Source organism: Atheta coriaria, unplaced genomic scaffold, assembly GCF_025399875.1.
Source record: "Atheta coriaria isolate IRGN ID8LTWV9N9 unplaced genomic scaffold, Caltech_Dcor_3.1 hic_scaffold_1_pilon, whole genome shotgun sequence".
Lineage (NCBI taxonomy): Eukaryota > Metazoa > Arthropoda > Insecta > Coleoptera > Staphylinidae > Dalotia > Dalotia coriaria.
This window is the reverse complement of record NW_027045443.1, coordinates 1,337,259-1,361,304: the sequence shown is the minus strand read 5'-3', so window position 1 is coordinate 1,361,304 and position 24,046 is coordinate 1,337,259. Positions and strand designations below refer to the sequence as shown.

Genomic DNA, 24,046 nt, shown 5'->3' with positions numbered 1-24,046 from the left:
TGTACTGCTCCGCCGGCTGCATATTCTTGCACGACCATTAGCTAATAATAACCAGATCCATTACACATCAGACAGTCAGGATGCATGTTGTTGTTGCCGGTGCACATGTGCATTACATAGCAGCATGATGCCGGTACCGGTACGCAAGTCAGCAGGATCGGCGCGCACGAATTGACATCGCCGTGTCCGTATGTCTGCACCCCTATCCGAATATCGTAAAGGGGATGCGTTCGCATTCAGGATTATCGACGCGTTAATATTCAAACATCCCTTTCAATACGTGTGCGTGTCGACAGTGACGGCTAATACGCTTGTTGGCGGTTTGACCATCGGCAAATTATGCAATGTCAAATCCAAATCTATATCAAAACATCTTTCGAAGTAATATTATGCAAAACGAATCGAAATGTTTTCAGTCGCAGTCGTTTCACATGTTATGTGTGAAAATCACAGGTCGGTAAATACGTGCGAAGTTCTTATGTTTAGTTTCCGAAACGTCAGTTTACAGCGTACCTACATATTGACCGATTCAATACGACAAACGCAGTTGCAGTTCCAGTTTCAATCGCAATCGTAATCCGTCGTTCGCCTCTGACTGCAAAATGCGAGACGGAAAACGTCGACGCAATCGGAACGTCAAACTCCGGCTCAAACTCGCATTCACGCCGAGCCCCGCCGCCCCCCTTGCCGACGCGATGTATATATATAGTTGTGCAACTTGCCAAAACGTGCGAGCGAGTGCGCGACGTCGATTTGTACAGAATTTTGAACTGTAATTGAACGCCGGCCATACCCACGCAATGGTAGCGGCGGCGGCGGCGGCGGCGTGGACGTAGAAGGTGACGGCAGCTCTCGATGCCCGTACCGAGCGGTGCGGCATAATACCCTTCATCAAAGTTCCCAGATTAATAGCGCGTGTGATATGGGTACTACTCGCAAACGTGACGGAATGCTCATGCACGTACTCTCCGCCGACGGGCGAGTGTAAATGAAAAACCCGCCGCCCCGTCTTGCCGCGCTCCGGATTGTCCATGGCTGTGGAATGGCTAAACGAAAAATTCGCATTAAAACTTTCTAATTTAAATAACGACGCGTGGTAACAGCCGATACCGCCGAACCTACCCGCAATTACATTTCGAATTTGTATTAAGCCCGCTGCATTACACGCGTTTTCTTTGAACTTTTATTAAAACCATAAATCTTCACCGAGAATAACAAATGCATTTTATGTTTGCTACAATTTTTCATCATTTTACAACGCACAAATGCTAACAATTTGCCCAAAACCAAATCAAAACATGAATTGTTAAAAATAAAATTTTCAGAAACTAAAAGTTCAATCAGCAGCTTGTAGAATAAATAAATTTTGTGTAGCGTAATAATACGTAAATGAATATGAAAATATTCGTCATTGGTAGTAAATAAAAAATATATATACATGGTGAAGCGGCAGGGTTGAAAGGGTTTTGCAATAGCGCCGAGTAGAGTTTGCTATCAATGCTTCTTGGTGAATAGAGAATTATTTCAGCGCGCAGAGGGCTGCTGACTGTCGAGAAACTATGGTGACCAAATAGAACAACTACGGGACGCAACCGGGAAGGCTCGGTCCGGAGGAAAAGTTGCAACCCCGTTTGCCAGCGCTATGCAAAAGCAATGTACAATAATTTCGAAACTAAGTGTAGTTCTGTTCCGCCATTTCAACGATATTACGCTTGCTCTACGCGTACGAATATTCGTCGCATATGTTCACACCTACTCTGCACAGGACGACTTCAAAACAATCTGTAAAACCGCTTATAATAAAATATTACATCAATTTTTTTGTTTAAAAATAAATTTATCGGCGTTGATGTATAAAATATGTGAACAGAAATAAAAACGGTGTGTTTTGTGAGCATTGTATTTAAAATATATTTTTGGCTACACCCTGTTTAAGCAATATATTATGCATATGTTGTTGTGTATGTTATATTCGAGTATTCAAATTGCGCATTCAAGCAATCGTGAGGCATGCTGGAGCGCAAGCCATTCGTAACCTATTACTAGTAGTAGCCGGCTGGAGGGTGGCGACCACCTCCCTTCCTCGCGCTGATCCACCTACGCCAACCATTTAGATACTAAAGTCACGTAGTCATATTTAATTTAATACCAAACAGCGACACGAACAAACCGAACAGTCCGAGCGCATTTTGCGGGGCAAAACAACGTCGAGGTACAATAACGGGTTGTTTTACATCGGACGATTGCGACATCGCCCCTTCTTGTTGCTGGGCAAACTTTGGAGTTCTAATAATATACTTTTTGTTTATTATATCTAAACTTTATTTTTTTAATGCAGAATCGAATTTAATTCTGAGATATTTTGATTGAAAATTGAAAACAATATGGATAAGAAAGAGTATATTAAGTATCAAGTGGATAAACGGGAGTTTTTGTCACGAGATTGATTAAGAGCGAGGGTAGCGATCGTTTAATCAATCGAGTGTTTAACAACGTTTAGCCATGTGATGCTTACGCTATTTTTTCTATTTCCACGTATTTGAGCTGCACCGTAGGCAAATGCGCTGGCGCAAGCTCCACCCCGTGACTAAAGACAATGACAAAAGTACTTTAGTCACCGTTCATGTTTAAAGTACCACTTTTTATGTCTCAAAACCGTGGAAAAACAGGCGCTTTAGAGGTGGAAGTAAAAAAAAGTAGTTTTAGCCGTACCTTTTGCTGAAATGAAATAAAATGCAAAGAAAAAATACATATTTGAGAAACAAAATGACTTGACAAATCATTAGTGCTGACTCGCTAAATATCTCGGCAATTAACCAAAGGACTAAAATTTTTGACAAATGAAACTAATTGTTTTCGCTAATAGATGCAACTGCATACAATTCCACGAATTTGCATCAAATCATTGAACTGTATAATTCACTGTGTAGAGGACAGCATGGCAATAACCTAAAGTAATATGTCCCAAAGTGAACACTATAGTTTGAGGCTTGATGGCCTGAATTTAGCGTGAAATTTCAATGATCATATAGCTCATGTGCAAGATCATCGATGTGAGTATGAACAAGGCACTGAAATTTGCTATTATATTTCCTAAACAGCACCAGACTTTAAAAAGACTCCCAATTTCATAGAATTAGTATGATTCAATAAGAAATGAATTTTATTTTATAATTTTTGAAATCTTTGTGGCAATCTAAATCAACCCTCACACGATAAACGGCTTTCTATACGAGTAAATCTAAAATTCTCCCATTAGGGCATTTGGGTATATGACTGTATGAACCTTGTTGCACCATAATCGTAATATTTTATACCCGCTCATCACATACACGCATACAAAAACCCGAAGCGCACGTACAAACATGTGCACCAACGTTTAGATTTTAATGTTTCAATTTAAAAAAAAACAGCTCCGCTAATTTTAAAAAGCGCCTTGGTCGGGGGTTGACAGAGCGGGCGGCGGCACGACGGCCGGCGCGTGCATTGTGCTTTTAATTAAAAATTCTATAACCGCTCCACCCCTCCCCGAGTGACCGCGCTTGTGGCGCGCCATTCACCAGCGTCCAATTCGCCGGTTGGAATTAATGCAAAACAATAATTTCCATTTATATTTGTGCGATTATTTTAGGTCTGCTTATTCAGCAATGACCATTTAAAAAATAAAATTAATAACTTTGCCTTTTTTTCCTGTAAACACTTTAGCACTACAGTTTGAGACATTTGCATCGCGTTGCGTTGTGTAGGAGGCTTTGTGCGTCACGATTATTAGTTTAATAAGTGCAGAGTACAGACGAAGTATAAAGTGTTTGTGTTTAACGGTTTCAGTTTTATTAATTAAAATGCGAAGCCGATTCAGAAGTTTAAGTGTCCTGTGTCGCGCACAACGATTAAAACTTTTCTTTATGCCTCATTTCTTCATTTTTGCGGCCTCGCATATAAAATCCCTCGGTTTTTCACATCGCCAGGCATGCAAACATATTTTACAAAAAACTAATCATGTTTGCGTTATATACCTATTATTTCTAATATTTCTACGTGTTCAAAAAAGCATGACATTTCATATTGTTTAATGTTGCACCGTAGACAAATGCGCATGCGCAAGCACCATGTCGTGACTAAAGCTCGTGAATAAAGTACTTTAGTCACGACCTTGGTTTCCCGTGTTTAAAATACTTTTTGTGTCTTAAAACCGTGAAAAAACTAACAATTTCAAAGTGGAAGTGGAAAAAAGTTGTTAGGGAATAAGTCGATAAGTTAATTATATTCTATGATTTGATTCTCAAAAAAATATGATACCAATTGCACGAAAATATATAATCCCAGAGGGATAAACAACGAGAATAGACCCCAAAATCCCAGAGGGATATTATCTTTTATTAACTCGACAGCGAAATCGTTTACCAAAATACTGGAAACATAGTCGAACAAAAACAAAGAGCGGTGCCGTACAGATTGATATAATAGATCAATCCGCCGATGCAGTAGCTTCAATCAATATACAATAATGAAATACAACAAACCTATGTTTGTTATAACACTTTGTAAATTTATTCACTTTTGGTTGAAGGGTTAAACCTAAAAAGCACCAATGCGATAAGGATGAGGTCAGGCACGTCTCAAAGCATAACAGTGGCAGAATTCGATAAGAGAATAACCCCAGCCCCGCGCTCTTCAATATTATCATATTATCAGTAAGCTATCAAAAGAACGGAAGAAAAGAGCACTGTTCGCTATACTGTCGGCCCAAATAGCAGAAATTTAGATGATTTGCGAAGGCGGCTGCAGAAATTTTCAAGAACAAAGGCAAACAAAAGTAAATTACAATTTGGAGATCACAGGGGCAAATAAAAACGATGGTCATCAAGAAAATTCCTATCAGATGCTAGCTTTATTCACGAATTTGGTGAGGATATTAAGTATCAAGTTTCTAAACGGGAGTTTTTATCACGAGATTGATTAAGCGCGAGCACAGCGAGCGTTTTTATAATTTTTTATGTTTTTTTACAATTTTATATTTTTGTGTCAAAGTAGAATCCGAGTTGCAAACTCAAATTACATTTTCGGCATACACATTTCTCTTAGTACCTTTTTCTGTTTTTATATTTGTAGTTTTTGCTAATTGGTTCTAATTCACGTACATATACCTAGGTACACTTTACAAATCGCCAGTCTCCGCTCGCAAAACTTCCGACGGGCGCAATCCGTAGCTGCCAGCCTCGGGAATCGGGCTATGCTTCAGTTGGAAAGCTTTGGGCATCGATAATCGCATTTGTTTTATTGAAAGAGTTCCGGTAGCAATGTGCCGGCGGTTAAAATCCGAAAAATGCACTTTCGCAAAGTTTTAGGCATCCATCGGATTGTTATGGATCTCTTAATGTCTTAACACTTCTTTTTGCGCATTTTTTTTGTTCCATGCGAACGAATGCTATTGCCCTGCTGGCGTGCAAATTTTAATACGGCATGCCACGTCGAAGAGTTTATACGTGCGACAGGGGAGGAAACTTTCCAAACGGAACGAAAAGAAGATTAACAAAATACGTGCGCAATTTCAGCAGGAGCGCTGGTACTTGAAGGAACGTTTACTTGCCATCCAAAGCTAAAAAGTGAAAACGACAAAAAAACCACTTGTATCTCCTCGCAATGCGAACGACCACTCGGCGAGTCATGTAAGCGCGGCAGGAAACTGGCTGCAGTCAGCGTCGGTGTCTTCGTCGGGAAAGTTGGGGCTGAAATTCACGTCGGTTTGGTCGGTAGATTTCACTTTGAGTATTTGCTTAACCAACATCGCAGATCGTATTATTAGCCCCGACGTCGGCGGCCGCGGCGGTGCGCGGGCGAGGATGAGGCGAAGTTGCGCCAACTAACGGAGAGTGCCTCACCGCCGCCCACCGTTGCCCAGCTTATAAATTATGCATAGTCCACAGATTAGCGGTGTAGTTTGTATAATTTAATATATTTGTATTATGATTTCATGGGGGATTCGTGCCTCATGCAAATACCACACACCGGGACAAGTCTTCAGTCAGTGGCTGAAAATTATTACCGAGATGTTCATATTTCACGCAATATATCGCGATCGCCATCATTCCCAGCGCGACAAAAGTGTTTCATTGTCCATGTAGACCGACCGATTACACAAACGCGAAATTACGCGCCCGCCTTCGAGCAATTTTCTGGTTTGCTGTGTGCGCGTGTTCGTCCAGGAGTCGCCGGCGAGAAATTTGTAATGCATATTGAGTTAAACGATAAAACGAGGTAATATAAATGGAATAGATTACGAATATAGCACGCGGCCGGTTGTGGCAGAAGCAGCGAACACAACGAGTTGATTAAATTATACTCGTGTTATATTTAATTGCGTCGAGACATCGCGGCAAACGCGGCGAGGTTGGTTCCTTCCTCCTCCGCGCGCGTACAAAAACCGCTGTTGACGAGAAGGAAGCGAGCTTGATAAAAAGCTAGCAATTAAAAGAACAATGGTAATGAAATATTTTAAGGTCGGCCGTCGTGGCAATGCATTTCATGATTTTCATCTCGGCGCATTGTTCCGGGATGCGGACCTACCGAAGTACAACACACCGACACCCCATTTTCGGTTTCTTTCAAGTTGGCGGGGCTAAAAACGCGCCGCGAGTGCAGAAAACAGCGACATTAAATCACGCCCGAGTTTCTTTCGGCGCGGAGCGATGCACTCGTTCGAAACAATGGAGTTGCCATCAGCATTGCCTTCGACCGGCGCGCCGCCTCCACTGCCGGAAACAAAGAAATCGCGCGAGCGCTACGGTGCGATGTGCCGCGGGCCGTTCTCGCGCCCTCATTGTTTCCACCGACGAAGAATATAATAATTAATCTTCTTCTCACTTCGCACTTAATGAATGCTAATGGTAACGCCGATGGTGCCTTGCGATGCAAACTTATTATGGTTTTGTTTTTGTTTGTGTTGATTTTTTCCCGACGCGCGTATTCACGAAATAATACCATCAAAGCCCCGCTATTACGCGTCTGGTCTTTCAATGCGATTACAACACGCCGCGTAAAGAAATTATGTAGCGCTGATTCTTTACGAAAACAAGCGGGATCTTAATTGACATTTGATTTAACATAACAGTTTGCATTAACTTACACGAAACTGTAGCGCGGGGATTATTGCGGGAGGCGAATGAATAGAAAACTAAGGCAAATAATTCCCGCGTTCATAAATATAAAGTTTCCATTTTCTCGATAACACAAACAATGGCTGTTCTTAGAGCTGGCGGGGATTGAAGCACAGACTGCGAGCGCGTTATGCATTTTATGCAAATTTCGCGTTCTTTGCGCGCAGCCGAAACACGAAGAATAAAGGCCCGAGCGAAATGTGATTGTTAGTTCGTCATGTAACCATGGTATTTTCTCGATTCCTTCACTCTTTGACACAAGGCGACCTGGCGACCTTACAAATAAGGCGCCAATTGTAAATATTGCTTGTTAACAATATGTGATGTTCTTGGAAACCTAAATTCTAAGAAACAATTGCGTTTTTATTGAATTTAGTCATCAGTTACCGTCAATATCAAATAATTATTTCAATATGCAAAATTTATACTTTTGATACGTTTTGATACTACGCTTGTTTGTTTTAATTAACTTTAGTGTTTCTATCGGCCATTATTTTCAACTTAAGTGGAGTGAAACGAGTTGACAGTTAAAGTTTATATTTACGTTGCTTTTGTTCGCTGCTTCGTCCGCGTAGATTTTAATAAAAACTATGCTAAATATGTAATTAGTTTCTTGTTTCTTGAACCTATTATGTGCCCACTCCGCCAATAAGATTTTCCATTCAGTTTTAAAGAAATTAGGAAAGCTAGTAATTCACTTTAGATCCGTCGCAGCTTAAATTATATAACTACAACTGTTTAAACACGAAACAAATTTACAACTTTTACAATTTTCATCGCTTATTTTACATCTATTAAAGTTATGATTATTTGAAAACGTGTTTGAATAGGAAACTTACAAAGTCAAATGTTAAGCACAAAAACTATTAGGTTCTGATTCTAGATATGGATCAATTTGATCATCATTTAGTAAAGCCCTTCACTTGGTGTTAAATGTCAACTAACTCGTGGAACGCATATGCTACAACCCTTTCGGGCCGGTTCATAGTTGATATTTAATAATTTCGGTTCGTTGCGTGTGGCCCGCCACCCCTCTAGGCCACCGTTGCATCCGCACCCCGGAGCCGGCATTCTGCATTCTTCGCCCCTACGAAACGTCGGGAGGTAAAATTTTGCGCGCGCAACTAAATTAATTAAAACTTAAGACCTCCGGTTCCGCTCGGCGAACAACTTTCCGAGACAATTTCATTTCCTTTTCCGCAATTTTAATTCAATTATAACGCTTTTACAATATTTCCTAGTCGCTCCACGGGTAAACGAATAATTCCATTTTGAATTCGATTTTTAGCCTTGTATTCTTTCAAGGCTCGCGGGCGGCGGCGCAGGCGGCGGCGTTCAAACACAGCCCGCACAATTCGCACGCCGTCAAAACGCGAGTAAAACATCGGAAACAATTTCTGAGCACGCCGTTTTATGCGGCAATTTGCGAAGTTGTTAATTGGTGCATTTGTCGAAATAATCTGCATTAAATTAGAATTTGTGATGTTGAAATTTTCTGTATTGTTAACAATTCAATTCGAGAACAGTAATTTGATTCTGCTCGATTTCAATGATTCATTATAGGCAACTTTGTGTGCACGAATAAGGTTTTCACGTGTTGTGAAACAACTTGTTATTGACACAGGTGAAGGCCTGCAAGAAATGATGATAAATTATGTTGTAGTACTTTAAGATAGGCAAACTTATATACATGAAAATAATAATTCAGCAAAGTAAATAGCCTTGTCTAGAGAATCTAGTTGAATGTTTCATAATTCACTGCGTAATAACATGTTGTCAAACATCCATAATTTACCTTATTTCTTAGAGAATAAAAAATGTTGTAAATCAGTTCTGATATTTACTTACAGTTCAGTGATTCTATTAGTTAAATACTTTGCCTCAAGTACTAGAATCATTTAAAAACATATCAATTTTATTTTCTTAGAAAAATACATGAAATTGCGATTTAACGATCTTTTGGCATTTCCAATGAATAAACTATGTACTTATAAAGAAACGTTATCTTGTATCAAAACTTCACTTAAGCATTACAAATGTAGCAACATGTAACTATTTCCAATTGACAACATTTAACTACGTATCAAAAATAATTACAAACAATGTAACTTGCCAAGACTGTAAATGTTTAACAACAAACAATAGTAGAATAAAATAATAGAGAAGTCACGTAACGTAGACGAAGAGCAACACAGCTGCTGCGACTCGTAATCTGTTACCCCAGCAAATACATTTTAAATCACAAAATATCCGCCCCTGTTTTCGATTTAGCAGACTTGAAATTGTTTGACAAACTTTTAGGTGTGGCGTTTGTCATCCCTGGAGGTTTCTAGAATCTAGTCCAAATTGGCATCTTGGTGATGTAAAAATTTCAAATCAAAATTCACGTTCATGAAAATAAGATGATTGACGATTTGTACAAGCGTGAATTGATGTGAATATTCATTAACCTAACGATTGCAAATTCTCTGCCTGCTCAATTTGAATAAAATTAACAATGCTAAAGAACCAACAATCACGCAAGTAAGCTGTTTGTCTTATGGTAATATTTAAATGCGCATTTTTCGTGCTTCCAAATGGATTCTGGAAAGCATATTCAGTAGAGCTAAAGTAATGACCTTGGGAGTAACGGATATATAACGTGGGTCGTCACTTGGAACAGCGCTATTCAAATAATTTCGGAAAATTGACGAGGTCAATGCCGTGCTCAGTAGCAATCCATCGTATTGACATTTCCGTCGTAATTCTTCGTCATGTCATCCAGGAGCGACTCAAAGTCGTCCAATTTGTTCAGCCACATGACCTTCTCATTGATCATTGCATCCAAGTCGTTTTGTATGAACGTTATGAATATGTCAGGAGTTATTTCCTTCAACTGCTCGGATACTTTCCTCGTCTGTTCGGAGTGAAGCGGAGACACCTCTTGCGTGAACATGTGTTTGAGCAAGTTTTCGTCGTTTGTGTCGAGGATGTCGTCCAACGTCGCTTCGGATAAATCAATGTGTGGTTGTGGCGCCGGCGATGTTTTCGCATTTGTGCTGCACAAATTTTCAGGCAGAGGAACATTATCATACATGTCGAACATTTTGTGCATTTGGAGGATATTTTTCATCTTTTTCACTTTGCGCAGTGACTTCTTGCTCACTTCGAGATCGCAGTCCTCGTGAATGGCATAGATGAGCACACCAAGGCAGCCAATTTCACTCAACTGGTCGAGAACTTTGGTGAGACGACGCTGCACCTCGTCTTCGGTAAGCGTGACGATTTTGCGCTTCTCCCTAGAAAAAGTAACGCTGGGGAACTTGTTGTCAATGTAGCCCTGCTCCTGCATGTGATTCAACACCACCTTGCCCCAAAAATCGAGCGCATTAGACTTCACCTCCCAGTGCAAGTCTTTAGCGGCAGCAAGTGCCATCGATTCGTAAATTTCGCCCATCAGGTCATTCTGAAAGGATTGAAATTCGTGGATTTTCGACATCAGCTTTGCTGCTTCGGTCCGGACGATTGCTTCTGGCTCGTAATTGAGAATGTGCATTATTTTTTGCTGCGAAGTCAAAATTATCACTCAATAATTTACACAATTTGACTATGATTGGGCATAACAAAAACTTACAGGCAATTCCTGATTGACAAGCAACTGGCTCCATATCTCTTGAACCTGAATCATTTCTTGTAGGCATTTGATGGCGGTAGCCCGCACAAAGCCAGACGAATCATGCATGGTCATTGTGACAATCATTGGAATAATATTTACATTGAGTAACATTGTTTGGAATAGTGGATATTCTAAAATACACGCGTTTTTTCTTCTTCAAAATTCTGACAAACAAATGCAACCCTGACTTACTCGAATTCGAAATATTTGCAATTGTATGTAATATTTCCAGCGTGCTGTCCCGGATCTCCCAATGGCGGTCGTATAGTTTTGCAGTCAGCATACTACCCAACATACTGGTAGTGGAGTCCTCTTCAACCAACAATGCTAAATCCGGAGGCAAAAATTTGGCAATTGACAATTCCACTAGTTTCAACGCATGTACAACCACCTAACATAAAACATTAAAAAAAGAGTTCATTACAAAACCTGGCAGGAAAAAGATATTCATACCCTTGCTGGCCAGAATGATTGATTAATGCACTCAATCGCATTATTCATCACACAGAGCGTCTCCACACTATCCCGCCAAGTAATATCGTACTTATTAATAAACGCAGCCATCGTCTGGAACAGGGTGATCATGAAGCTATCATGCTGTATAAACAACTCAATAAGCGTCGGTTTCTCTTTCAGTCCAATTTGAATATCCTTCAACGTGTAGAGCAACACTTGAAAGATCGTAATCGCACGACTCTTATTGAAATTATCTATCGAGCGCAACACGTGCTGAGCGGCAAACTTCGCCATCTTAAAGCCTTCGGTTTGCTGGTGCAGGATATCCCTCCAGCTGTATCCCATGCGGATTGTCCGCTCGTGCAACATGCGAAAAAACGAGTGGATGAAATCTTCACGCAGATCGTCCGACTCGTCGTATCGATAGTTGGTGTGCAGGAAGCAAATGCCAAAAATGGCTGTCACTTCAAAGAGAAGCAGTTGATTCTGAAAGCGCAGCGGTTCGCGGCCATTGTATTCGGAAGACGCTGTTAGTAGCGGTTGCCCAGCACGCGCTTCGGGAAAATGATTCCAGAGGGAGTCTGACAAATGTGCCAGTCGTATTACAACTGGAATATACCGCACGCAAAGCAACTCGTTGATAAAACCCATCAACTCAACGCCAGTGGTGTAAAAGTCTTCATAAGGTGTTTCTTTGCCTTTTACGAGAAGGTGGAAAACCTTTATGTAGATCAACACCGCGTAGAGTTCATAGACGCGTTCAACTTCATTCGTAATCGATTTGAGTTGTTTGATTCGCTCTTCCAGAATGTTATCCGCGAGTAGAATGTTCACCGCCCGATAGTCACCCTTTTTGTTCTCGTTTTCTATGAGCTGGTTCAGGATGTAAATCACAAGATGCAGCGCAGCTGTGCATTTCTGTTCTAAGCCACTTTCAACAACAAGTTGCTGATACAAGGAGCTTTCATTCACAGGCACTCCTTCCAGTTTACTGTAGATTTCAGCAACTACCAACTTACAGAAGTCTTCATGATTCACTACTGTCTTAACTATCAAATTGTAAATGAAAGAATGGCCCTCCTGAATGATATACACTGTTTCATTATCTAGACAGAAGTTGAGACAATTCCTCCAGATGTTGTTGGACATGATCCACTCCAAGCCAGAGCTGTGATTCAGGAAAGAAGACAATATTCTCAGATAAGCCAACTTGATAGTGGGCTGGACTCCCTCATTTTGCATCTTGAAGAGGATAAATAGTCTTTCGTAGACATTTCCAAGGCTGTAGGTGACAAATGTGGTCTCATCTTGTGATAGCAGTGCTGTCAAGTTTAAGACAAATGAACATATGCAGTTGTTTGCTAGTTTCTCAGCCTCCCACTGGCTCAATGCGGTGGGAATCCATGAAATAACAACTTGTGATTGAAGGAATTGATTTGCCACTGGAAGCAAGCACACACGAATTTATTTCTCTGCTCATGTGTGTGAAATTGATGATCTCAAAATGTGTAATCAGACTAACCTTTATTTTCTCCATTGGACAAATGTGATAACAGCTTATTCAAGAGCGTGTCGTTTTGAATGGTAAAGCTTGGCGTAAGAATCAGCTGCAACAAACATTTTAGTTTTTCTTCGCAAGTCGACGATTGTTGTGGTGACGCTTCCATATTCGTCAAGTGCAATCGGTGGGAAACGAGCGAATTGTTTTGTTGATTTTGTTATGAGACTTGGCCAGCCGCAGAGGGCATTGCGGGCGATCGTGCGCCACTTGTCTTCGATATTTATTGGAACTTGTTAATTAATACGTCACCATGCGATAACTTGTTTAGCGCAACAAATTTGACCAACACGTTCCTCTATGTAGTACGCCAAGCAAAACTAACAAACCACACAGCTAAGAAACTAACGGAAATCAAGCGGCTGAAACGGAACTGAACGAAATGAAGGCAATCCTACCGAAGCTGTCGAATAATGCTGTCAAAACGAAATTTTAAATTTGTTTTGACAGAGCCTCTGATTACATACATTACGTACCTGCTTTCAAGCGAGACGTATTTACTCGTTTCCATTTGCTTACTTGCTAGTACTACATTGATGTATGTACAAAACAACATTCATTAACATCGAATGCGCTAATGATTGCTTGGTCGTCTACCATAAAGTAACCTGACGTTTTTACAGCTGATTTAGATTGGTGCATCGAACGCATCTGGTACCTACGTACGCAGAAATCGAAATTTAAATTATTAGAACAATTTACTAACATAATTTTAATTTGGCATTGCCAAAATGAGTGCAGAATCAACAGGCAGCGCTATTCTCGATCAATATCGCTCCATATCAAACAAATTGAAAAGGTAAATATTAAATAATTTTAATTAACCTGTATAACATTGAATTCCATGTTTAATCTATGAACAAATGTGATTTGCAGGCGATTTCTACGCAAACCAAATGTTACAGAAGCTTGTGAGTCATTCACAGTTTTAGGACAACATTGTGAAAAGGAAGAACTGCCCACATATGCAGGGTTGTGTTGGATTGCAGCTGCACAATGTGAAGGCTCCTTGGCCAACATTCCTGGTGAAACGGCCTGTTTACGTCGTTCAGCACAACAATTCCTAGCATCTGAGATCAAATCTGTGAGTCTTGGCTGTCCTACACCTTCCAATGAGAATCTAAGTGCTGCTTTAAGTTGCTATGCTCATGCAACAACAAGATATCCAGAAAACAGTCAAATCTTGGCTGTCAACATTCACCTGGAGATTGTGGAAGCTTTGAAAAAGCTGAAATACACTGATAAAGTGGAAATGTATCTGAAGAATGCTGTGAAACTGTCAGATAATTCTCTGGAGATGCATTTATATTGCCTAGAGAATTTGGGTGGTTTTTATATTTCATGTGGTGATTATGTATCTGCCCTGGATATTTTTACTGAGTTGGCGAACCTGATTGAAAGCACACCGTCCAACGCAGCCCGCCGCGATATTTTATTAATGTGTGAGATTAATCGGGTCTTGATGTTGCTGATTCTACGACCAGTGCCACAGAGTTTATCGGTGGATTTAACACGTATTCTAGAAAAGTACACCTGGAATCAAAAAATCGACAAGTCGCTGTCGCAACTTGGCATGAGCGACGCTTTCTTTTTGTTATTGCAGTCTTTGGTGCTAACCTGTCAGGCAAATGATGTGACCTGCACCGCACATTTGGAGAATGAGCTGTGGCAGTTTCTCAACGCACAACAAAAGGATTTGTTGAGAGTTTTACTTCAGATTTACAAGTAGCTGATGTTTTTATCCTTAACATTCTTTGAATCCTGTTGCAGTTCATTTAAATTATGATGTTTATATTGAACCTATTGTATCGTATCGATATTATAGTATTATACAGATGCTATTTGGGATTTCTTAATATCTAAATCGTATTTTTATGCCTCGGGACAAATTCGGGTAAAAGTTAATATATAATTAAGAATCAATCGTAAGGATAAGTTGTTAGATAAGATCAACAAAGCACATGATTAAAAGAAATAAAAAAAGTACTAGTGTATTGTTTTAATTAATGAGCATAAGACAAATTAATGAATTGATAAAGGCAAATATTTAATTGACAAAGCATCTTTAACTTTTCCGAGTTGTATTGTGCTGCTACGGCGACTGAAACGTAATTTTTTATTCATTTAATAGTGATGTGCGCAACTCGTCTCGCACTAGGGGTTACTAACAAATTCTTGATTACATTTGTAATATTGCAAGCTTAAAATGCTTTGTCACTATTATTATTATTCACTTAAATTGATAAAATTAAGTTTCGATTTGTTTCAACTTTTCCATTCGTTTTTTGCTATGCGCATGCGCTGTCTTACAGAAAACACGGTATAACCCGAATACATTCCCGCGTTTCGTCGTGCTGTGCTCCATGGGTTCTGTTTTTATGGTTCTGTTCTGTTTATTCTATAAAGAAGCTACTGGAAGCTGCGGTCATAGTTAATTTCGCAAGGAAATGTTTGCAGCTTCATCTGTGTTATTATTATAAAATAAAATCATTTGCACTAATATTAAGAAGCATCGAATAGTAGCGATGGAGCCTAAAACATTTGTGAGTACAGCACAATTCAAGTTTGAATATTCAGGTTAACTTTGTACTTGTATTTTAAAAACCGTTTTTCTATTGTAGCTTATTCCCGATGAAATGTGCCGGCGAGCCGGTATTTCCGGTCGCTTTCTATCTGTAAGCGAAATCGGCGTTTTTCCAAGTCAACAAGTACGGCCATCATCAGTAGATACACCATCTTCATACAAAAGTACAACAGAAGCTAAAATCTACCACATTCGATCAGAAGTTATCCTCTTTCATCCTGTTCTCCGGCGATTGATAAATGAAGCCTGTGTTATTTTTGTCCAACTACAAAAGTCCCTGGTAACACAATTAAATAGTCAGGCACTGTTGCAATTCAGCATTCAGTATCGCTGTGTAATTCGTGCATGCCTAGAAAACCTCAAAGAAGAAGTAATGCGCACGAATGGCGTGGAGAAAGAAGAACTTCAAAACTATGTTACAATATTTTACTCAATTGAATGTGTCTGGCATCTGTGTGAGATCCTCTACATCCAAACAAATGTTATGAACACAATTGGAACCAGATTGCTGGAATGGGTACGTTTCCATATCCCAAAATATGAACGCGCTGCAACACGCATATTACAAAACTATGGCACAGGTGTGGAGAGTTTGGAGGAGTACTGGCCGACGGTAATCGGCTGCTTACTACACGGCCGTGTTGACGAGGTACGTCTATTACTCAGCATGCATACAAACGCGGGTATGACATCTTTCCGTGCTGTGGAGGCGTCGCTGAAAGCTATGCCGACACATGCGCTGATTGTCGGTGGCATGCCCATCACAGAGTTCAATCTCCGGCGGAAGCATTGGCTGGTTGACACACAGTCAAAGATCGACGCGCAGGTTTTCAACGCTGAGCCACAGCTTTCCTTCATTATTCGACTAGTAGTCGGCGAGGAGTTGGCGTGGAATGAAGTGCGGAAGCACTGTGAAACATGGTATGAACTTTTGGCGGCGTGGTTGTTTTACACGGATCCGACACTGCGCACGTTTGAATTATCGCGTTACACTCGGAGGTGCATGCGCAGGATGGGCACAACTATGAAACAAATTGATGTGATTTTACTGGCGGCGATGGAAACCGATGTTGAGGTATAATAATTACTTAGCAAATCGTACTTGAATTATTTTATCTTTGGTTTGTAGTTTTTGAAACAAATTCAGAATATGAACGAGAATGGTTGGTTTATCACGCATCTTGTTGATTTGTTATATCATGCTCAACAGTTAGATATTTGGAAGTCACATGAAACGTAAGTTAGCTTTAAACTATATTTATTGCTTTTAACTCTGAAACGAAGTTCTCTACGGAGCAAATAACGGCTTTCTTGACTAATAGTACCCTGACCGCACAATATTTTGTTTTTATTCTGTTTTTAGAACGATAGCACATCTGCGAGAGTCTTTTATTCTTGAATACGGGTCGCTACTGATGTGTCACAACTCCTTGTGGCAAATAGGCCTCAATTATCTTGATCACTGCCCTGCACAAGGTGTCTCGGCGATGGAGTTGCTGCTGCCACGGGTTGCTCGCACTGAAGCCAAAACACAGAAAGCCATCAGGGAGGCAACGAAGCGAAAATTGTTTTCTGTTGGTGGGTGAAAAAATACAGCATTTTATAGTTTAATAAGTTGAAAAATTGCCTATATTCACTCAATATCAAGTTTGGATTAATGATATCACTGTTATTAATATGCATTTTTAATTTTCAAGTTCAAACATTGGCTAAAATTCAATGCAGACAATGTATACGCATGAATCGCCACGGTAATGCACTCGTCTGGGCGCTAAAAGCACAAGACGTCGAATGCATCTCGCACCTGGTGAATCACACTCTCCGGCAGATTAAAGTCAGTTATGCATTGCCGCACGAAGATCTGCTGAGCAATCTCGGTGCTTGCATGTTTGCAAGTGATAGTTTGATCTTTCTCGCCAAGTATTACGACTATCGCCATCAAATGGACAAGAAGAATCATGTCGATGCAGCAAATATTCTTGTCGGCTTAATTGGGTCTAAATTTACTCCGAAATTGTGAGTATTTGCAACGGGACTCAGACTTTATACTTGCAATAAATAAATAAATTGCGCATGTTTTAGTTTCTGGGATGTGATGCTAACGGAAACGCTCACTTTGCTTGAGAGTAAAGAAATCACAATTGACGCGAATTCATCGCTCGTCATCATGAATTATCTGGATGATCGTGCCGATCAAGTTGAACTGAAGGATAAACTTAATATGATTCGTATGGCACTGGCAAGGAATATGTCTAGTGTGCTCGCACAACAAAGACGAATCATTTAGAACATTTTGTGCGTGTTCCGTTGTTCTTGGCATTTATATAAGCGAAGCGCATTAAAAGATTTTAAGTTTAAACATATTCCTGTTTTATTTTCAGCCAAGATATCCTGTACGCGTCGAAAACTTAAAAATATAATATCGTGTGTATCCGGATACCGAAAATGAGGGTAATTGTAAGAAGTTGGAAAAACTAGTTGCAAGAGATGTCCGATAGGTGTCGCTAGCGATCTGTGGATGATCGTGGCGTTTGACTGGTAACTCGGAAATGCCCGGTTGTGTCCGATCCGAAAATGCACGATGATACTTATTTTCAACAATAACTTTTCTCAACAAAAGGCTGTTCCTCTGTTAAAATGGACAGATGTTCCCGGTGACATGAGTACACAACTTTACAATTTTACAACGTTTACAATTAAGAAAAGTAACTTTAGTATTGGTGCACAAAGTAAAAGTTCCTAGATACGCGACGGCCATTTTGAAAGTAACCGAGAATGACTAGTTTCATCATCATGTTGTCGGAGTGTGGGTCGGGCTCGCGAACGTAAAGGAAAAAAAAGCGCGTCTGGGCAAAGCCAGGAGGGACTCGTAACGTCAAGCCCAGTCGAGCCCTTCGTGCACACTTTTGATCAAACTCGCCTCGTCAACCGATGGTCAGTGCACCCTGCGTCCATATACATTGTGATAAGTTGCTGGACGGTGCCAGTGCGCGGAGCGTTTGTTGTGCCAGCAGTCTCACTTCAACAGGCTCAGTGATAGCGGGACAGGCGTGGAACATCCCAACCCTTATGTGAGTATTCCAGCATGGAGCGCACAGGCAGCGTTTCTAACGATCTACCCCGCTTGTCTGCGCTTGCATGCTCATGCTCGGCAATATCCGCACGCAGATGGAATGAAGTCGTGGCCCGTTAGTTTAGTGCCGTGCAACCGTAGAGAGGATCAGCTATACCGTTCCGCGCGGTCATCGGCGCGGCGCGCATCATAGCGTTCACCAGCCGACGTCGATCCTAATCTAATCTAAAACCAGCGCGTATCGGATCATATGATTCGGGTGTGAAGTGCGATGATGGTGACTTGGTCGTGCACTCGTGCTCGGTGTTGCTAAATTTGTTTTGTGGCGTTTCGTTTCGGGATCGCGCGCGCTGTTTACCGTCGTCTGCGAGCAATCCGCGCACGGAGTAAACAAAGTCAGCGTATTTTTAGGTGACAAAAACAATATTTTTACACCCACTGGTGTGTCTTTTGTGCGGTGGCAAGAACCCCGTATTGTTTCTGCCGAAATCGATAACAATTCGCATTTAACCCGCGGCGATAGTTTATATTTATATAATGTTTTGTTTATACGTGTCGTGTACAGTGGCGCAATGTAAGCATTGAATTGCGATATGTCACGGGTGTGATAGAACATCAAGGAGGCCAGGTAATTTACAACTAGGCTCGACCTTCGTCTACTTTCTTATCATTTGCAAACTATGCAAATCATTTGGACAAACACGGTCAGATCTTCACCTGCCGTCTGCTTTCAATGTCATTTCTAGATGATGCAGCTGCATTGAGTAATTTTTTTTGTAAAATTTTGTTTATTTTCACAAATAATGCATGGTTTTTTAAATTTCTACCAGGAAATAATCGTCATTATTATTATATTTTATATGGAGGTAAGCTGTTGCCAGAGCTGACTGTATTTTAAGTTGGAAAGTAGATACGTCCTTCGTAAACCGCTTATCACACCGTGACTATTATCAAAAATTTAATGTGGCTGTTGCGTCGGTATAGTTAACGAATAAAATAGCGTTTCCGGCCTTCGAATTAAGACTATCTCGTGCATACTGAGAGTCCGTCTAGCCATGTTCGAATGCATGTGCAACCAGTTTATCGCAAATGATTCGCAAACTGCAATAAAAAGTCGCGCGTGACGAATAATACTCTAGCATCATTCATCAAAAATTTGTTTGATTGCGCACACACTAAGTGTCGAACAAGTCATGTTGGCGGCGATATGTTTACGTAAATTCACCTAAAATTTCTTTTTAATTTCAGTGCGCGAATAGAAAGCGAAGGCCGCATGCGAAACGAGCCGTTGTAGTGTTGTGGACGCTTACCGCCGCTTCCCCCCCGTTCTGCATGCATGAAATAATAATTAATTTCGACGATTTGATAGTTTACCGCACACCTTGTTAATTCTAGATTGTATTTCCCAAAACGCACTTGTAACAAGTTTGAAAAGTAAGTGTGGCGCTTGGTAGACGCGCTGGAAGGGCGACGCTAATTTTTCTCTTGCCACACGCAGATGCGACGCGGAGGAGAGATGCAGGTGAATGTGGCCGGCCTGCGACGCAACCTCAAGAATCTCGCGCACAACTACTCGGACGCCCAGCGCAAGGTGCGCGAGGCGACCTCCAATGATCCATGGGGCCCCAGCAGCACCATCATGGCGGAGATCTCCGATCTCACCTACAACGTGATGGCATTCAGTGAGATTATGCAAATGATATGGAAGAGGTTGAACGATCACGGCCGCAACTGGAGGCACGTATACAAGGCGCTCGTCCTGTTGGAGTATCTCATCAAGACGGGCAGCGAGAAGGTGGGTCAGCAATGTAAGGAGAACATATTTGCGATACAGACCTTACAAGACTTCCAGCACCTCGAGGAAGGTATGTCTGACCAACTAATGCGCTTTGCGTACATAATCTGATTAGGTTCGTAATGCGCATCGATTTGACGTGTTTGCGTGTGTTTCCAGGCAAGGATCAAGGGCAGAACGTGCGCGAGAAAGCGCGCCAGCTGGCGCAGCTACTACAAGACGACGAGCGACTACGCACCGAGCGCGCCAAGGCCATCAAGGCGAAAGAGCGCCTCGCGAAGCAGCCGTGTGCGTTCGGGAGCGATGGCGGTTTGGACACACCGACCAGCCCCAAGTATCCGCCATTCCGCGGTGCAGAATGGAATAATAGCCGAGACTCCGGCAGCGAGCTGCCGAACGACCTGGAGATGGCGCGCCCACAGACCGCAGGCGAGGAGGATCTTCAGCTGCAGTTGGCGATTGCTATGTCAAAGGAGGAGGCCGAGCAGGAGGAGCAGAAGCGACGCTCTGATGACGTGCGGTTGCAGCTCGCGCTCAGTCAGAGCCAGCAAGACTTCAAAACTACACAGGACAAGCCAAGCGCCATGCTGGATCTACTAGACGTCAGTCCCGATGAGGCTGCGGGCAACAAGAACGTAGATCCCTGGGGAATGCCACAAATACCTAAACCGCAGGTATGAATTTAATCTTGATTCTCGAAACTGTTATTATTGGCATTTATTACATTGTCTCTTGTGTATATGTATAGTTGGGGTTCGGCTCAATATTTCTCGATCACCCTTTTAATATGTCCACACAGTGGGTAAGAATTGAACCTGGAGTTTTGTGTTGCTTTCTTCTAAGATGTGTTGAAATAATCAATTATCGTAGGAGTAGGACTCAGCGCGGCGTAAATTAAAAATAATAGCTATAGCTTGCAAGTGCACATTTTAATATTTGATGTGTGTTATAATGTTGTATGTTTTTTTTTTACAGAATACCTCTAGCCCATGGCATACAAATACGGCGGCTTCACCGCCAGCGGCAACGAGTGACCCTTGGGCACCAGCGTTGGCATCAGGCGGCGCAGCAGCAATGCCTATGCCAGCGGTGGCGCCTATGCCTGCAGACCCGTGGAGCCCTAAAGCAATATCCACTCCTTTGGTAGAGACAGCAATACGGAACGACCCATGGTCGCCGGTCAGTCAAAGCTCCTCCGACTTGGACGACTTTGACGCAATCACGAACCGCAATCGGACAATATCACCCACCTCCGACGTCACACACAACAACGGTACTACAACGAATAACAATTCAGGTATGAATCGTTAATTCTATTTACGTGTTCATATTAATGTCAAAATGCTGTTTTTTTTTTCATTGGTTAGATCCGTTTGAGTTGAATTTACTCGGGGACTCTCTACCAATTACATCGGCTGGCCCCAGTCCCTCGACGGGAGCGACCAAAAAGACGCCGCAGTCCTTCCTGGGAGAGAATTCTGCGCTTGTCAACTTGGACAATTTAGTAACAAGTAGGTTTTGTTTATGGAACAATTGGGCTGTGTTTAAACGCCACTCGGGTTGTTGCTAAAGTGATTACTTTCCTGGTTGGGCTTTGTGTTGGTACAGGTAAACCAGCTAATCAAATGAACACGGCGAATCCGTTCTCGGAGACGACGCAACCGCCGCGCCCTGTCTTCAATCCGCAGCCGCCAAAACCTACGATGAATCAGATCAAGCAGGCGCCGTTCATGGCGGCGCCCCAGCTAGGCAGTACGCCGCCGTATGCTAGTAACTTCAACAACCAGTCGCCGGCATTTGGCAATTCCACAGCGCCTTACCCTACGAACGGCGCATTCCACGCGGTGCCGCAGCCGACGCCGGCCGTCGACCCGTGGACACCGGTACCGTCCAGCAATTCTACGGCTAGCGCCTCGCAACTGGGCGCACCGTGGATGAAACCAGGTGAACACGCGAACCCTTTCCTGTCCTAAGAAGCACTCTGTGTCCCCAATTTTAATTTTACACAAACTCCCCCAACCGCCCTGCCTTCGATGTTGTGCGGCATGTATTTTTGAAGAACGTATTTTAATTTTTATCACGCCGGTATTGGACCGGCTCAGCGAGAGAATGATGAGATTTCACCATAAATATTTACCTATAATTGCATAGAGCTTTATCCGTTACTCATGTTTCTTCTCGTTTAAATACGACGAGGATCGCCGATTATTTATATTTGATCAACGCGGTGAAGAGGTAACGAATGCAACATTTTATTTGTGACTTGTGTCGCACTGGACGGGTGTCTATAAATTTGTTCAATGCGTTTGTTGTAGATTTCGTTTATATTCATTTCCATTAGGATTTGTTTAGTTTCCGTTTGCTGCATGGTCTGTGCATGGGCCAACGACTCGTAGTTTTGAACGGCCTGTCGAGCCAGTCATCATGTCTAACCCCCCGCTCAACATTTGTTTCAGGTTATACGTTCTAAACACCCACTAACACTAACTAACTGCACTCAAATTGACACCTAAAGTAATTGTCTATGATTAAAAAAAAGATTGAAGCGAAACAAAAGCGAGCAGAACTAACAAAGAAGAACTGAACCGAGGCGACGCTGTGCGAAATTAATTCAGCATCGATTATCATCGTATCAATTATTGTGTTTGTATCGTTTTACGAGCATTGCAAACCGACATCACTAATCAAAGTATTTTATGCATTTATTCCATTTTATTGATTCATTATCTATTTTCTTGTGCATTGTACAAGTGAAGGACATCACCCTATCTATACCTTGGTCGTTTCCTGGCCTAACGAAAAGCGCGTGACGAAATCTTTGCAACGCTTGAGGATTATTTGTGCGAGGATGAAATAGCAAAGTTAACATAACACAACTGCAATACCGTTTTAAAATTTAAGTAGGCAATTTCAGCTTTATATTCGTGCGCATTATATTTCATGCGACTAAACAAAACTAATTGTAATCCTTGGAACGATGGAAGTGCACTTGTTGAATTATTTTAAATGTTTAACGTTTTTGGAGCACCCTCTCCTCGATAAAAGGCGCAGACAAACGAAATCTATACGAGCGAAGAAAACAAGCAACCAAACACCAAAATTTCATTAGGCGTACATTTTAATATTGCTAAACCCTTTACATAAATGTTGTGTTTTAATTTGATATAAGAGGATGAGCCGAGGAGATAGAGAAAAAAAAATGAACGCATTGTAATATTAATTATTCTACAATATGATTACTAATAATGGTGCAAAGTTATTTATATATAATATATATATACATATATTTATATATGAACTTATAATTATTATAATGAATTACATAATGTGTTATCAAGAATCAATTATTTAACGAAACAATTTATCGAAGCACGAAAGTGCTTCGATTCCAAGACATGCAATTATTTGTCGATCAGTTTGTGTTTCCAATAGCTTGCACGGCGCGTCAACAACCTACTTGTGAGGTCGGTTCGCGCGCTCCTATGCACTATGCTTTTCGAACACTGTTCTACGAATAAATTTGGCAATTCATTTTCTTACTTGATTGAATAAATTATTGTGATTTTTGTATTATATATGTACTGTTATTGTGGGCTGCTTTGTGAGAAACCATCGAAACTGCTCAAGAATCCAACGTTACGAATTTACTACTCGCATCCGATATTGGAGAATGAAGACTACAGGACGAAGACATCGCAAATCTAACTCTTACCACCCAAAAGCGCGCGCGCATACCAGTTGAGTCCTAATTGCAACCGAGTGGCGTTG

The 24,046-nt window shown here is 41.4% G+C and overlaps 4 protein-coding genes across 13 annotated transcripts; 3 read left to right on the top strand and 1 right to left on the bottom strand.

Moving 5' to 3' along the window:
- Positions 1-9,054: 9,054 nt before the first annotated feature.
- On the bottom strand, positions 9,055-13,137 carry LOC135789420 (uncharacterized). Its single transcript, XM_065299243.1, has 5 exons — positions 12,791-13,137; positions 11,266-12,710; positions 11,005-11,203; positions 10,771-10,943; positions 9,055-10,701 (listed from the first exon to the last, which is right to left on the bottom strand). Exons 1-5 carry the CDS (start codon positions 12,933-12,935, stop codon positions 9,865-9,867), a joined length of 2,799 nt encoding a protein of 932 aa, XP_065155315.1. The 5' UTR covers positions 12,936-13,137; the 3' UTR covers positions 9,055-9,864.
- Positions 13,138-13,275: 138 nt separating this feature from the next.
- Hap40 (Huntingtin-associated protein 40 kDa) lies at positions 13,276-14,812 on the top strand. Of its 2 annotated transcripts, XM_065299267.1 has the most exons (3): positions 13,276-13,364; positions 13,450-13,625; positions 13,703-14,812. In XM_065299267.1, exons 2-3 carry the CDS (start codon positions 13,558-13,560, stop codon positions 14,553-14,555), a joined length of 921 nt encoding a protein of 306 aa, XP_065155339.1. In that variant the 5' UTR covers positions 13,276-13,364; positions 13,450-13,557; the 3' UTR covers positions 14,556-14,812. The 2 variants fall into 2 exon arrangements, with proteins under 2 accessions (XP_065155339.1, XP_065155329.1); XM_065299257.1 differs by having other exon boundaries at positions 13,294-13,625.
- Positions 14,813-15,152: 340 nt separating this feature from the next.
- Nup75 (nuclear pore complex protein Nup75) lies at positions 15,153-17,769 on the top strand. Its single transcript, XM_065303806.1, has 6 exons — positions 15,153-15,369; positions 15,448-16,485; positions 16,540-16,646; positions 16,774-16,988; positions 17,108-17,426; positions 17,493-17,769. The coding sequence occupies exons 1-6, from the start codon at positions 15,352-15,354 to the stop codon at positions 17,695-17,697; spliced, it is 1,902 nt and encodes a 633-aa protein (XP_065159878.1). The 5' UTR covers positions 15,153-15,351; the 3' UTR covers positions 17,698-17,769.
- Positions 17,770-18,065: 296 nt separating this feature from the next.
- On the top strand, positions 18,066-23,622 carry lqf (epsin homolog lqf). 9 transcript variants are annotated; one of them, XM_065317126.1, is made up of 9 exons: positions 18,066-18,481; positions 19,732-19,917; positions 19,982-20,348; positions 20,438-20,952; positions 21,027-21,080; positions 21,254-21,575; positions 21,646-21,792; positions 21,884-22,222; positions 22,735-23,622. In XM_065317126.1, the coding sequence occupies exons 3-9, from the start codon at positions 19,982-19,984 to the stop codon at positions 22,746-22,748; spliced, it is 1,758 nt and encodes a 585-aa protein (XP_065173198.1). In that variant the 5' UTR covers positions 18,066-18,481; positions 19,732-19,917; the 3' UTR covers positions 22,749-23,622. The 9 variants fall into 9 exon arrangements, with proteins under 9 accessions (XP_065173198.1, XP_065173173.1, XP_065173150.1 ...); XM_065317101.1 differs by having other exon boundaries at positions 18,069-18,481; positions 19,879-19,917; positions 21,884-23,622; XM_065317078.1 differs by having other exon boundaries at positions 18,069-18,481; positions 21,884-23,622.
- The last annotated feature ends 424 nt before the right edge of the window (positions 23,623-24,046 follow it).